This window comes from Dermacentor albipictus, chromosome 8, assembly GCF_038994185.2.
Source record: "Dermacentor albipictus isolate Rhodes 1998 colony chromosome 8, USDA_Dalb.pri_finalv2, whole genome shotgun sequence".
NCBI classification, from domain to species: domain Eukaryota; kingdom Metazoa; phylum Arthropoda; class Arachnida; order Ixodida; family Ixodidae; genus Dermacentor; species Dermacentor albipictus.
The window spans coordinates 4744319-4760776 of NC_091828.1; the positions used below are offsets into that span (position 1 = coordinate 4744319).

General features: G+C 50.6%; 1 protein-coding gene across 3 annotated transcripts in view; it reads left to right on the forward strand.

Annotated features, from left to right (window-relative positions):
* The window catches only part of LOC135910447 (beta-hexosaminidase subunit alpha-like), a 274956-nt gene that overhangs the window by 240379 nt on the left and 18119 nt on the right, over window positions 1-16458 (forward strand). For all 3 annotated transcript variants that reach the window (XM_065442484.1, XM_065442483.1, XM_065442485.1), the window contains one exon: window positions 14553-14657. In XM_065442484.1, coding sequence (XP_065298556.1) covers window positions 14553-14657 — 105 coding nt within the window. The remainder of the gene's footprint in view (window positions 1-14552; window positions 14658-16458) is intronic.

Here is a 16458-nt window from a genome sequence, read left to right on the forward strand (position 1 = left end):
TGTCGGGGTGGGTGTTACGAGAAAGCAACAAATTTAAAATTGTTCAGCAGGCTGCACATTCGCTCTCTTTCCTAAGGCATACTGCAAGTGAAGCACGAAAAACCGGGACAGACGGAGGGCACAACACATCCGCTAACTTCAAGAAATAATTTAGTTGAAGGAGGGCTCTAGTTCATATACAAACTCGATGTTTCGAAATGAAAAGGCCGGCAAGAATGACGAGCTTGCAAAAGAGGATACGACCTTCTCCTCCCCCCCCCCCCCTCCGCCCTGTGAAGGAGAACTTACCGTAAAGTGAAACGCAGTAGGACAATCGTTAGTAGTATAGATTGTTGCCTGGAAGACGCGCATGTGTGCGTGTGTGTGTGTGTTTTGCTTGCACACTGCGGCCTAAACAAAATGTACACTTTCTCTTTATAAAAATTCTAGCAAGCAATTTCTGTTCGCGACAATAAAGTGACCGTTATAACGTTAGTCAATTCCAACCCGTTTTTATCGCTGATCCACCTTCAACCCTCCGCGATAGCTCAAATGGCCAAGGCTCCGCCCACAAGGGCATGCCGCCCACCCTTATATATGGGCTGCGCCCGGCCTAATTTGACCTACCACGGATAGGAAATGTACAACTTGAAATAAAAATCAAAATCAATGACTTTACGTTATCCCGACTAAAGAATACGCAGCGTGAGTATTCGTTAAACATGAAAGTACCCATGAAATGCCTTGATTTTCCAGACTACAGTCCACGAGCCTTGCATGTTTTTATCGTCATAGTTTACACGTGTCGCTAACAGCGGTAGGCAACCATTTATTATGTTTTATTATTACTGGCGCAATGCCAAGTTGCACAAAGAAAAAAAGTTAAATAAAGAAAACATCGGACAAGATTCGAAGAAGGCTGACGACCGAACACCGTACCTCGTCAGTCTCCTTCAATTCTTGCACGGTGTTGTTTCAATCTATTTCCTTTTTCATAGAACTGCTTGACTAGCATTATATGGAACGCAAGATTGAATAAAATGGGAAATTGGGCCATTTGGTGTAGCTTCATGGCAGCTACAGCGCGACGCACGCGGAAACAAGGGAACGCAATACGGCATTGCGAAGTATATTGAATGAATGGACTTCGGGGATGCTAGGTGACAAAATTAAGATTTTGTTATGAGGCACGCCGCATTGCGGGACTCCGCAATAATTTTGACTACCAGGGAATCTCTAATTGGCTGCCAATGCACACGACGTGGGCGTTTTGGGGCGTGAGCACAGGACGTGGGCGCAGAGCGGCAAAATTGGCTCGGTAATATAAGAGTCTCAGCGCTCCGCATTCAGATACGCTGTCTCAAGACTGTATACACCAGGTCTCGATTGCTTTGTGTGTGTGTTCAGGGTTCATTTCTTGTTTTATTTTAATGTTCAGCTATCGGAAAAGGCCTGTGGATCACCTTGTCGAGAGGGCGCCCCATCTTAACCACGAAAAAGGCGGCCGTTTCCTTTGATGCATAGGGATGATTTCTCTTTGTTAGAAAACAGGCCACGCAGAAAAATTTACAGGACCGAAATGAATTCCTGATGGTGAAGAGGCCTACCTAATTAAGCGACAGCTCATATAGAGCGATTGAAACTGTTTGAGAACGCGCTGCTGTGAGAACAAGCGAAAGGAAATCAATCGATTGTCATAGTGCAGAGAGTCAGTTGCGGTAAAATTATAGGCAACTCTACATAAAAAGTGGTAAGCAGCCTTTGCCATATTACATGCTACTGTGGACAAATTAATGACAACAAACGAAACTGTAGCTGTGGTATCGTTATTTCTCCGAAAAAAAGAAGTACTGCACGTCAGCGCTAAGGCTATAGACACTCACGGTATTTACTGACTGCCATGTCTGAAAATGCGCTTTTGCAGCATAAGCATACACGAGGCCGGTAGTCTCAGCGTCAACACATACTACAGCCGGTGAAGCTGACTCACGGCGCTAACGGCAGTAGCTTATTACATTGGTTTCATAAGCTAGCTTATTCATCGTTATTGGGCCATGGTTATGAGTTGGTGCAGGTGCTTAAGCGAATAGACACATATTTCAGCCGTCTGCCGTTGCACCTTGGCATCGCGTCACTCGATCAGCACACGCACGAAATCGGCAGCCTACAGAAATGGTGTCTGCAAATTCTAGTGCGCAGTGCACGCATTCAGCACAGCGTTTTGCTTCCTTGGTGACCAAAGGCATGCTCCAAAGCCTTTGACGCATGAAATTCTCCAAAATTCCAACCGCACCGCAGTTGAGACGAACAGCTTCACAGCGGCGCCCTACATTCCCCAGCAGGGCGTTTCGTTTTGTGCTAGTATCCGAAACCTATCAGCGCGGCATGGAGGGCATTCTCTGTAGAACAAGGAAGTGTAATCGTGAGTATATACAGATAATAAAACACAACAATTCACATCGCATTCAATAATTTAATCAACAGCAGACAAAATGGCAGGGCTCATTTAACGATGAATGTCGACGTGAATACGATGTTCATCATTGCTGGTTCGAGAAATCGTATTTTACATTGTCGCGTGGTTAGTGCCGCGGGGCACGGGCACGCAGGAACGGGCCGACACGTTCCGACACTTGCTTAGACGAAAAGGGAATAACCCTCCTTTATTGGGCCCGAACATATATAAAGACACACAGACACAGGTCACAGGGGGCACCACACTGGTGGCAGCCTGAAAAACAGGGCTGAACTGTGGTGACCTCTACATCTCCCTCTTTGAAGCACCGAAGGTTGGATGGGAGGGTGTAAGCCAAACGCGTCAAAAGTTTCACAAGTTCAAACGGCGCGGTGGAACAATAGGCCGGCCGTAAGGTGTTCGTGTCACACCGTCACTGCGGTCTCTGGCTGCAGGGAACTGTTGCACAGACTGTCCGAGGGGGGCCGTTGATTCCACGATGTTGGCAGGCTGAGGTTCCTGACAGCGAACTTGCTGCAGTGGTGATGGTTCCTCTCCCGAGGCAGTAGGCCCAAAAGGCACTAAGTGACGCCGGTTGCGCTGTAGGGTGCCACCTTGCTCCGTTTCGACAACGTGGCTTCTTGGTCTTTGCCCCGGACTGAGGACCGTAGCCTGCACTTGATCAGGTTGCACCCAGACACGCTGACCTGTTTGGAGTGGCGGTAAGTCTCGAGCTCCGTGATGCCTGTTGTAGTTGCTGGCCTGCTTCCGCTTGTAAGCCATATCCTCGGCGACGACGTCTTTCGTTGGCAGCCAGTTGGGACGTAGCTGGGAGTCTTGCTTTGGGACTCTGGTTCTGAGCTGACGTCCCATCAACAGCTGGGCTGTACTAGAGCCGTCGACTCCTGGAGTATCCCGATAGCTGAGCAGAGCCAGATGAGGATCCTTTTACTTGCGAAACAGGTCCTTGATTGTACGCACCACCCTCTCTGCCACTCCGTTCGATTGAGCGTAGTGTGGACTGCTGGTCCCGTTGTTAAAGCCGTATGACGCTGCAAACGCCACGAACTCTTGCGACGAGAACGGTGGGCCGTTGTCTGACCTCACTTCTTGCGGGATTCCATGGCGGGCAAAGATGGATTTGAGAGCGTCGATGAATGCTTGAGCTGTCGTGCTCCTCAGGGTCACCACCTCAGGAAACCTTGAGTAATAGCCCACCACCAGGATGAACGTCTGGCCGTTGAGGTGGAACAAGTCCATTCCAAGGAATTCCCAGGGATGTCCAGGTAGCCATGGAGAGCAGGGGCTCGGCAATGTTCACGCGGGTGGAATCGCACTGTTCACAGTTGGCGACGAGAGAGACGATGTCTGCCAAGATGGGCGTCTTGCGCTGGAGTTTGAGGTATAGTAGCGGCGCCTGGTGGCGGCGCGGGAAACGACATCTGGGTCGTACCAGCTTGGGTCGTATTGAGCCCTGGCTGTGGCGAAGCACGTTTCTCGGCCGAGTTTTGCGTCGATTCGCACTTTTTTCTGCCCTGTTGCGAGTGCGAAAAAGCTCGTCACTTCTCGCAGACCATGCCGACCACGCTGCGAGCTCGCCGCAGCCTACAGTTTAACGAAAACGGGCTCTCCGTGTGCCGTGGGAGGTATGCTGGGAGCAGACGGAATCGGTGACGCCGATCCGGAGAGACCTAGCCCAGCCTCGAGAAAGCGTCACCGTCATTACTTCTGCGTCGTGGGCTGCCATGAGCAAGAAGGCCTGAATCCCAACATCAGATTCTACCGTTTTCCTTCAAGGCCTCACGAAGTGGAGCGTCGGGCACGCTGCATAGCTGCAGTTCGTCGCGCTGAGTAAGCGAAACTTCGCGCCATGCTGACTGCTTCGACTGTCTTGAAGCTCGCTTGATTATCTGCCTTCTAAATTTCGGTATTTTGCACCTACAGTCCCAACAGCACACCGACATAGCAGCAGGCACGGCTGGTAATTCACGATTCGAGACCCGGCCACAGCGACAATTAGCAATTCGACCGATGCGAAGTGGTTAAGTGACCAGGTGTGTGCAAATGACCACAAATGGCCGGGCTGATTCGGTGACGATTCACTACCCACTACGAGCAGCACAGGTTAGAGAGTTAAATGTGCTCATACTTGACCTCAAGTCAGCATGTTGAGGCAGCGCAGCAAGGTAGTATTGATTACAGGAGATCGATGTTCGAGCGCTGTCATTAAAAGCTACGTCAAGCGAGCAGCGCACGAGCTCGCGCTGCAGCGCGATTCGCACGTACGTGCGAGCTCATATGCATTGCATCAGTTATTAGCAGTTACTAAAAGGGACAGATGGCCGCTACGACAACGCAGGCATAACTACTTGTTTAGCGGCATGCAGTCAACAAAGATTGCAGGAGGCCCGCCGTTTCGCGGCATGTCGAAAGACCGCTGCCTTCGCGGCGAGTACGATCGTGTGCTCGAGCAGTTCCGTACACATGATGTCTGCTTATCGCTGCTGTGGATTCATTTATATCAAGCATTTCCTCGCGTTTGTGCACCTGAATCTAGCAGCGTGCAAACCTAACCTAAAGTTCCACTTCGTACGCGACTCGCTTCACTTGCAATTGACACCGCGCTAAAACTTCGCCGCTTAATTCTTGAACGGTATACAGGTATTCGGCACTGCATAATTCCTTGCCTTTACGCAGCGTGCCACCCCTGAAAAAATCTTCGGCACCGGATATTCGCTGCAGGCCGTGATACAACACAACCGAAAGTGGCGGGTCCATATTGTAAACGTGCTTTCCGAAGCAGACGACCGAGCTTGGTACGACCCATTTTAGGACAGAGGGCGCTTTTTAGCACCTTTTTCGCAGCGCCCGCTGGGCAATGCAAAAGCCCCATACCAGGCCCCCAAACTGACTCCCGAGCTAGGGCTTTGGTACTGTTGATGCTCTGATGACCTTCGTGCAACAGCGTCAATACCAGTGGCCGAAGGGACGATGGGATGACTATCCGGGCGCCTTTCAGCACAACACCATCGCAGACAGAGAGCTCGTCTGCCACCGAGGTGTACATTGAGAGGTGCAGTGATATCTTGGTCTTTTGTGGCCAACCATACTGACAGTAGGAGGCGAGGGCCTTGCACTCACCATCGGACTCTTGTGCCTGTCGCACGTCTTTAGGGCTGAGTGGCAAGACTTCCGACGTGCAGCCGACTACCTGTGCTGCAAAAAGTTCGATAGTGTCTAGAGGAGTGGGTGGCTTGTAGGTGATGCGTGACCACGTATCGGCCGTGGCTTGCAGCCTTCCTGGCACGTGTAGCATACGGAAATGGTATCGCATGGTCTTCAGACGTAGTCTCTGAATACGAGGCGGCAACATGTCCAGTTCCATCTTGCCGAGAAGTAAAACGAGTGGCAGGTGGTCACTGTCGACGTCGAAGGGGATGCCACGGACGAACTCGTCGAACCTTTGAATAGCCCACGTAGTTGCCAATGCTTCTTTTTCAGTCTGACTGTAACGCTGCTCGGTTTCAGTCATTGACCTCGAAGCTAACGCGACTGAGCGACGCTCTCCTGAGGGTTGCGTCTGTAGCAAAACTGCACTGAGTCCGAATGAGCTTGCATCTGCAGACACGGTACTGGCGTACGACGGGTGGTACTTGGCAGTGCACCTGCCTGACGTCAAGAGTTTCTTGATATTCTCGAATGCTGCCTTTTTCTCATGCTGCCACACCCAACTCGCAGACTTGTTCAGTAAGGCTATGCTGGGAGATGTGACGTCCGAGATGTCTGGCAAGAATCTGGCAAGATGATTGACCATTCCGAGCAGTTTTCTAACGCCGGCGACGTCCGTTGGAGTTTCCATGGCTTTGACTGCTTCGACCTTGCCCGGATCTGGCCTGATGCCCTGTGCTGAGACTACAACTCCGAGGAAGGAGACCTCGCGTACCCCAAAACGGCACTTGTCCAGGTTCAATGTGATACCTGCTTTTGCAAGGCGAGATAGCATCTGGCTAAATCTGGCGTCATGTTCTTGGCGGGTGCGTCAAAAAACAAAATATCATCTATCATATTGGCGACTCCTTCTTGGCCCTCCAGGATTCTTGCCATCTGCTTTTGGGAGTACTATGGTGCGCAGGTGATGCCAAAGTGGAGCCGGCAGAAGCAGTATCGGCCATATCGGGTGATGAATGTCGTAAGCTCTTGGGAGTCGTTAGAGAGCTTCACCTGGTGGAAGCTTGCGGTCGCGTCCAGCTTCGAAAAAACTCTTGCATTGCCGAGGAGGCCAAGGACTTAATCGACATTTTGTAGAATATGTCGTTCCCGGAGAACGACCTTGTTCAGGTGTGTCAAGTCGACACAGAGGCGGTAGTAACCATCGCCTTTCCGGACGACGACGAGACCCGTGCACCATGATGTTGGCTTATCGACCCTACGGATCACGCGTGCGCTTTCCAATTTGTCCAGCTCGCGGCGAACGATCTTGAGCAGCGGGAGGGGGATCCTGGGAGGTACGCTTGGCGAGAAAGGTACGGCATCGGGTTTCAACCGGATGCTGTATTCGTCCATGAGAGTGCCCAATTCATCGAAGCGCTCGGCATGCAGCGTCGCTATTGAAGTCTTGAGTTGATCAAGAAACGGAACTACTTGGAGGGCTTGGAGCGCTGGCAGTCCGAGAAGAGGCACAGTGAGAGCCTGGATCATGTAGATGCGGTGACAGCTTGTTTTACCTTGCCACGGAAGTCGTGCCAGATACGAGCCGAGCACGTGCAGTGGCTGTCCTCCCAGGCTAGTGAGCAGAGTGTCGACTTGGTCGAGTTTGTCGGGCAACGTAGGAAAGTCGCCGGAAATGGCAGATACTTCGGCTCCGGAGCCAACCTTGAACTACGCAATGTAGTCGTCAACGCTGACGTCGACGAACTTTGCCGCGCGGGCGTCGCGACGGCGTGCAGGTGAACGGAGCAGACCTTGTTCTGCTTGAACTCCCGCGAGCGGCAAACTACGGCAAAGTGGCCTTTCGTTTTGCAGAAGTTGCCGGCGGAGCGTCGGGCCGGGCAGTCTGAACGTCGATGAGGCAGAATTCACGTGTGGACGGCTCGTGTGAGCACTCTGCTTGCGGCTGCGGCGAAGGAGGCTTAGCGCCGGAGCGACAACGAGAGGGGACCTTGTTAGCTTTTGTGGCGTCGAGGTTGAGCTCGCGGGAGTGCTGCTTGTGGTTCTGGGGCTACGGCTTTTCCCTGTCGGCGTCTTCGGATTGACGGGCTTGTGTCCAAGCGTCCTGGAGTGTCAACTTCGCGTTCCGGCACAGCTGGACCGAGAGACGGAAGTCGTGGAGGCCGATGACGAACCGGTCGCGTACGAACCTTTCCTCGACAGCAGCAGACGGATAGTTCAATTCAAGTTTATTTGCATCTATACATGTACAGATGACAGGAGTACAGACAAAAAGCCAAATGAATTCGGCTTGACGGGGTCTGTACCCCCTACAAAAAGGGGGTACAGACCCCCCTTTTTGACAGACAGCGCTTAACCATCCTTCGCAGTTCTGCGCAGTACGTGTCGACGCTTTCGTCGAGTAGCTGAACACGCCTGTGGAACCGTGACGACTCGTAAAGGTCATTTGCCGGGTGCACGAAGTGCTCAGTGAAGCGGGTGGCAACGGCTTGGTAAGAAGCGAGTGACTCGGCGTCGAGTGAGAAAGTCTCGAGAAGCGGGCGGGCCTCCGGGCCCATGCAGTACAGTAGCGAGCGTACCTGCATGTCTCCCGACGCTTGCGTCAGTCCTGAAACCACTGCGTAGTCTTGGTAGCGGCTGAGCCATGTCGCCTACATTGGCGGGTTCGCGAAGTCGAACGGTGCCGGCGGCTGGAAGTTGACGCCATACAATTTCGGCGGCTCGCCGGTCTCGAGGGACATCTTGGTGCCTTTCTATGAGGTGAGGGCTAAGGCAGGGGGGCGTTATCCGGCCGCTTCTGCCACCATGTCGCGTGGTTAGTGCCACAGGGCACAGGCACGCAGGGACGGACCGACACGTACCGACACTTGCTGAGACGAAAAGGAAATGACCCTCCTTCATTGGGCCCGAACATATATAGAGACAGACACACACAGGTCACAGCGGGCGCCACACTCTGGTGGCAGCCTAACAAACAGGGCTGAACTGTGGCGACCTGTACATACGCTAGGTAAGAACAGCATATGCCTCTAAAGAGGCATATGCATATCGTCTCAGTGTCTTCAGTACGGCTAGAAGAAACAGTACACGCACAACCACACGGTACTGAAACGCAAATCTCACTCTGCTCGCAACGCCAAGCTACTCCGGCTTCCGACCAACGAACAGCTGACCAGAGACCTGAACGTCAACGTCGGTTGCCAGCGTACCTCAGAAGCTATGTACGCGACTAAATTCTGTTATTGTGGCGTAATGGTCACTGCGCAACTGTTCTTTTCAATAATGCCTTAGTCTAGCCTGGCCAACCAAGAACTTTACCCCCTGAGGGATGCGATGTGAGGGCGCGCTTCTGGCGAACCCTCATTTCACTGCACCAACTGATCCTCGTGCCCGGCCTGCGTGTCATGCGCCAGAAGCCAGTCGACTCGAGTAAAAGTTGAAGCAGCGGGCAGAAGACGAAGACAACGATCGAAAAAAATTACTACAGTCGACTGCGCGTGGAAGTCTTTGCGTTAAGCCTGTTCTCGCCATGTAACCATTTGCGTATTCTATTAAAGCTCATGTTGATTACTCTCTAAACCTCTCAGCCTTGCATTGAGCTCCACATGTCCGAAGCGACCCACCACATTGCCGCCACAGAAACGCGTTATCTGTGAGGTCTGTCTGCAGCCGAATTTCTCTCTGGCGCTTCCAACTTAAAACCTTTGGCCATCTAGCGTCGCTCGTGGGGAAATATATATTTGAGACAGGATAGCCAGTGTTCAATCCGGCCCAGTGCCGGTTGGAACTAACGATATTTTCGCAACTGAAGAGCGTCACATAGCAACTGATAAACAAGAAGGAAGGGGATTAACCAAGGCGCCCGTCTTTTTTTATATTAGTCATATCATAACAAGCCAACAAACACGGACACTAAGAACAACATTGGGGAAATTACTTGTGCTTATTAATGAAATAGAAACGGTAAATTATTGGAAATGAAAGTGGATGAAAAAACAACTTGCAGCTCGGGGGACCGAACCCACAACCTTTGTATTTCGCATGTGATGCTCTAGCAATTGAGCTACCGCGGCGCCGTTTCCCCATCCACTTTGTTGGAAGGGGAAACCCAGCCTGCGGAAAATTATTTTTCATCCACTTTAATTTGCATTATTTTATCGTTTCTTTATTTCATTTAATAAGCACAAGTAATTTCCTGTATGTTGTCCTTGGTGTCAGAGTTTGTTGGCTTCTTATGACACATGTCAAGTGCGAGATACGCAGTGACCCAAATTGGCGCCAAAAATGTTATTTGAGGAGCGGCACATAACCAGTAACGCATAACCGCTGAATCAAGCTGTCGCCAGAGAGGTTCACATCGAACGGCGTCACACACCCAATGGCATGCACCAAGTGACCCAAGATGGTGCGAACGAGGTTCGTTGAAGAGTCACAGGGCTTCAGTCTTCAAGCGAAGCGCTGACGATGCAGCCGGAGCAGACGGCTGTCTTGTTCGCTACAATCCCGACTTGCTCAATGATCCCAATTTGTCCAATGTTTAAGGACGAAGGTAGCACAAGCGTTACTGCGGCCTCCTGGTTCTAGATGTGAGAAAGACAATGACCAAACGCTCATTGTCCACATTCTTGCTCGCATCGGTGCTCGCATCCAGCTAATAGTCAATAAACCTTGTAGCATTTGGTGGAAGTGCGGGGTACCCTAACGCATCGCCCTTGAACTGCGGAGTCGAACTCTACCCACCGCAACCACCATGACCATGCCAGACGACGCCGGTGAACGACCCTCTTTGTGAATTGGACCAATCACCTGCGGTGCCGTTCGTCAACGAGACCCAGCTGTGTTCAGTGGCGCCGCTGATACTGACGTAGATGACTGGCTTTCGTCGTACGAACGGGTGAGCAGCCACAACAAATAGGACGATCCGTCAAAACGGACCAACGTTATTTTTTATCTTGCGGATGCTGCCACCTCTGGTGCCCAAACCATGAGGCCACTATTGCGACATAGAATGACTTCGAGATTGCCTTCGTTGAGGTATTTGGCCATCCGGAAATGCGAAAGCTTTGCGCCGACCAAAACCTCCGCTAATGAGCGCAGCAGCCGCGCGAGAATTTCACTAGTTACATCGAGGACGCCATCAATCTCTGCAACCGAGTGAGAAGAACAATTACTGAGTAAGAGAGCATCAATGAAATTCTCAAGAGCATTGAAGACGAGGCTTTTCAAGCGCCCCTGGCTAAGAAACCTACTACCGTCGCAGCCGCAGTCACCTACTGCCAAAACTTCGGTGAACTACGCCGGCCATGAGCGCTCCCCGCCAAACTGTTCCTCACGTGGCCTCCTTTCCCAATTTGGTGACTACTCTAGGGCAGACTCAGGACGAGTTTCTGCTACCTCAAATCAAAGCCTTCTTTCGTGAAGAGGTAGCCCACCAGCTCTCGCTGTTCTCTTTGATCCAGAAGCCTGTCCAACCTTTGTCCTCGGCCGTTACGGCTGACGTATGCTGAAGGCGTGTTTCGTCCAATGAGGCTAGACCAATGACGCTTCCCTACCCAATGTCACCACCACGCCAAGCACTTGTACCGGTGGCTCAAATGTCCCTTCAGTACTTCCAGCCGCAAGATCCATGACGCATGCTGGACAATCGGCCGATATGCTTTTCCTGTGGTCTCGCGGGACATGTGGCGTGCTTTGTCGCCGCCGCCTGCCACGTCTGCACGTCGCTGTTGATCCATACATACCTGAAGCCCACCAGGATGCTGATTTGAACCCGTCGCCGAACTACTGAACCGGTCGTAATAAATTCAGCAGCCGCTGTTCACCGTCAGAGCACCGCTGTGCGATATCGCCGATGCTTGGTCGCAAGCCTTCTAACGAGGGAAACTAAGTGCTGCAGCTTCGGAGGCATGAACTGCGCCCTTGTAGAAATTCCCAAGACCTCCGCTATCGTCGCAAAACATTATAGAAATACACCTTGAACGGGTCGTTACATTCGCACTTGTCGACACGGCCGCTGCCATTTCTGTCATACAAGAGACTCTACCGTAAGATCAGGAAGGTCACCATATCACTTTCTGGCCTTGTACTTCCTACTGCCACCACGGAGCCCGTTGAACCTTCAGCCGCATGCACCACTAGGATCGTTATTCAGGACGTACTTTACACGATTAAATTCTGCTTTCCTGCTCTCATGATCTCATCCTGGGATGGGAGTTTCTCTCGCGCCGTAGTGCCCTCATTGACTGCGCCCGCGCAGAAGTCGCCCTGTCTGTCCTTAACAACACTCAGCCGGCCGCCTCTCTCGCCCCTTAAAGATTATTCTTGCCGCCAATACTGATCTGTCACAAACCATCTCGATAGCGGTGCCTTCGTTTTGTCCATCAGTGCCCGACGACCACGTGCTGATCACGCCCTTATCTACTTTTCATCACCGCAAACCTGTACCGCTTCTATTCGCCGCTTGCGCAACGATTGCGGACAGTGTTTCCCACCACATCGACACCGGGTCTCAGCCTCCCCTAAGACAATGCCCTTATCAAGTGTCAGCGGCGGAGTGTCGTGCAATCAACGACCAAGTGAATGAGATGCTCGAACGTGGCGTCGTTCAACCATCACAATGTCCGCGGTCTTCATCAGTTGTGCTAGCGCACAAACAGGATGTCCTCTATACGATTCTGAGTCAATTACTGCCGTCTTAACAAAGTAACACGAAAGGACATCTACCCCTTACCGCGAATTGACAATGCACTTGATAGTTTACAGGGTGCCGAGTACTTAGGACGCCAAGTTCTGCGCGGCCTTACGTCATTAAGCCTGAGATCTGGTCACTGGCAAGTTCCCATGGCCGCACGCGATCATCCTAAGACAGTGTTTGTCACCACCAATGGGCAATAAATATTTACCCTCATGTCATTCGGACTCTGCTATGCATCCAAAACTTTCGAGCACGTGATGGGTACCATACTTCGGGGTATAAAATATAGCATATGTCTTGATGACATCGTCATGTTTCCTTCAGATTTCTCGACGCACCTCTCTTGTCTCCACCAAATTTTGACATGTCTTAAAAACGGTAGTCTTCAGTAGAATATCAAAAAGTGTCGCTTTGCAGTTCGCACCTTCACAATATTGGGCCACGTTGTATCCAAAGACGGCGTCCTCCCTGATCCTGCGATCCTTCAAGCTGCCGCTGAATTCGATAAGCCGACGTCGCTCAGGAACCTCCGGAGCTTCATCGGTCTTTGTTCTTATTTTCATCGCTTTGTGCGTAATTTCGTGACCATTATTGCTCCTTTGACGCGCCTTCTCGCCGTTGACACCAACATGCCTAACAGGTCTCCCGAATGTGATGAGGCAATCCATACACTACGCAAATCGCTCACATATCCTCCGATACTCCGGCACTACGATCCCCGGGAGCCTACGGAGGTACACAAAATGCAAATGGCGTGAGCCTTGGTGCGTTTCTCGCGCAACGCAAGCCTGGCTCTGACGAGTATGTTATCGTCTAAAACAGCCATCATCATCATCATCATCAGCAGCAGCAGCAGCATCATCATCATAATCTTGGTTATGCCCACTGCAGAGCAAAAGCCCCTCCCATAAGGACTTCTTGGGCAAGTTGGTGCTTAGATTTCCTAGGTATACTTTGTGGCGCAAAATACATTTCTGGAAAAGGGACAGAAGAAAGGGAGACATTTGATTTGTAATTTAGTATTTCCGTAGAGATTTGGCCCGCTAACCAGCACACAAATGGCGCTAATACAGATGGCTATGTACATATGCTGATTTGCCTTAAAGGTTGTATACAGCGGAGAGAGCGCTGGCGTGAAAGGCGACTGCCTTCCTCTCTGGTCACCGGTGAGGGTAGAGTGCAAAGGTTCACTATGGAAAAGAGTTGTCCATCCAGAGCCCTCTGTCACAGCACATAAACCTTCAAAGGCAATGTGCCTGTAAGAGCATATGCATGTCTATGGGCTCCAATAAATGCCGTTCCGGGAAGTACGCGCCTTGTTACGCGGTTGCGCGAGAGTATGCACCCTTAGCACCAGCGCGTTGGAAGAGGCAGATGATGTGCTGACATAAACGACCCCCCCCCCCACCCCCTTGAATATGGGTGAAATAGCCCACAAAGCTATTTGCTTTAAGGTATATCGCTTATTGCCGAGGTATTCATTGTCCACATGCCCAGCCTTTCGACATAAAAAACCGCTATCCCAGGAGACAAAAGTAAGCTTGAAGCCGAAACTTTAAAGCTCCGTAAAAGTCTGCACTGTGTCGGCAAATCGCTAGCATCCCCTTAAGGACCGCTCACTTTGTTGTGCGTAGGCAAGCCTTTGTGGCACCGGGATCATACGTAGGCGATCAGTAGGAATCAGTAGATTCGAAGCAAAGCACAGGTTGCTCATATGTCCCTTTGTGCCCACCTGTGTGGCGTCACCGAGCTTGTGTCTATGTAAGCAGTTATGTGCACTTAGAGATAAACCCATTTATTTTCTATAGCACCTTGGACCAGCGTCTGGTCTCAGGTACTCTAGTTTCATCTTTGATGACAAATATAAGTGCTAGGTTGTATCTATCCAGAAAAGCGGGTCTGCCATTTCATTCTGTGGAATGGGAGAGAGCAAACCTTCAGCGTCTTTACTAACAGGCGGGGTAAAGCTTGGATTCTGTTTAAGCAATACTTGAATAATGTTAGCAGAAATGGAATTGAGAAAATGAATAACTGCTGCCCAGGGGAGGCACATATTTTCAGATACACCATAAAACATGGCATTGCAATTAACATTGCTCCAGGCAAAAAAGAATCCCTGTACCTTGTCATCTTTCGCCTCTTGAAAGGCCGCAGCTAGGCGCCGAAAAAGTAAAGAGGTTAAGCCTTGCTCTTTGCTTCCTCTTTTCCTTGATTTACCCTGAACGTGCGAATTCCGTTCATTGCATTCTCTCGCAGGCCCCGCGCTTCGGCGGCAGCCGAACGGCTGTGGAGTCCAGCTTCGGTGAATAGCGTGGAAGAAGCGGCCCCCAGGCTGGAAGAGCATCGCTGCAGGATGAGAAGGTAGAATCCTTAATTTTGGGTGAAAGAGGATCGATCAATTTATTGTGGAAGGTACTTGAATGACAGTGCTGTGCAGGAGCGGCCGAGTTGGGCAAAGTTCGGGTTCTTCGCGAGGCCTGGCCTCAGATGGTATGAGCGAATGGAATCATGGCACGAAATTTAGGCATTGACACGCGTGTAGTCTCGTTGGCTACTTAGATTTACTCCTGGGTTACCATCACTTTGGCGTCGCCTCACAGGTGGCCGAAAAAGGAGTCACATGGTCCAACCGTTGGCAACTTCTTTCACTGATTTGTCGTTACGCCCAATGTGTTGTTACGTGTGCCAGTAAGATAAGGAATGTTGTCTCTTGTCTTTCTATAGGGTGCTTCCTTGTAGTTGATAAGCACTTCATAATATGCAACACGTGTGCTGAATGGGCTTTGCAATAGTCTGCAATATGTTACATTTTGCATTGTACCGCGAGTGAAGGCTATGGCCTGCACTGCAATGGCCTGCTATGGCCCTTTGGAAGGTGCATAGACAGACAACGTCTGAAAGGGGAGACACGCGTGAAACGCACGAGAAGGGTGCGGCCAGCGGCTTGCGCGCAGCGTGTATCTACATAGTGAGACAAACAGGGTATTGCGAAAATCTTTGTCCCATACTCCCAATGGTCTGCAAAACGCGGCCTGTAGTAACGAAAGTCATGTGAGCGCGCTTTGCGCAGACGCGCTCATACCACACCTCACGCGTTCGTCATCCTCTTCTTTGCCAGCTGGCTCCGATGCTGCGCATCATGCCCCCCAAAAGGCAAAGGTAAGTAAGCTAGACTTAATTCAGGCACTCAAACCCACGACATTCGGTGGGAGTCGAACCATCTAGCTTAGGTGGAAGTCGAACCCACGACCTTAGTATTAAAGCGGAGTTAATTATGGTACATTTAAATAATATAGAATTATTTCGTGCACTGGAATCCATGATCTTTGGTGTTAATTAGCTGAAAGTTAAGGCACAGGTAATTAAGATATTAGCACCGAAAACGAACACGAGCGGCGCTGCGAGCGCCGCTCGCGTGACGTCAGGGCACGGACTCGCGCCTGTCGTCTGCTACAGTTCGGGCGTTGTCCGGGCGCTTTCTGCGGTGTTTTCGTTTGTTCGACCTCGTTCTCTCTGCTTGTATATTCATGGTGGTCGTCTCAAATATATTTTTACGACGTCTTCCTTTGTAAACATTTATTCAAAGAGCTAATTTCTTAGACAACAATGCAGCTCTCGAAGGCAACGCTACAGTGCCAGCCGAAGCGACGCAGACCAGCCCATTGCGCGTTTTTCATGCGCGGATAGACAATCGCAAAAGCATAGCCTATAGGAATCCAGTTATGATACCATACCTGCCGCGGTGCAACAAGTATGTCACAAAGCTGGCTATATATGACTTCTACAGCAGTTACGTTGATTTTATTCCGCTAAAATAGGTTTGCTCACGACGAGTAGTTCATGGTATAATATCGAATTTTTGCATTTCCTCACAGAAACACTCGTCAGTAGCACGGGGACTTAACTAATACTGGAGCTTAGATTCTACACGCCTCACTTGCTTCTTTAACTGCCTGTCAACATTAGGCGGTTCTTCACGTGTTTATTTTTTTTAGGCGGCGGAAATTTGAAGTAAAGTTAATGAAGGCTTACAGCTATTTAGAGAGTACAAATAGGAATGTACCAATATATATTTCCTTTTCTGTGTTACACGTTCAACTCACCTCTTTAGGGCGCGTTTGTTAATGATTAATAATGTAAGTTATGTTCCTCTTTTATTGTC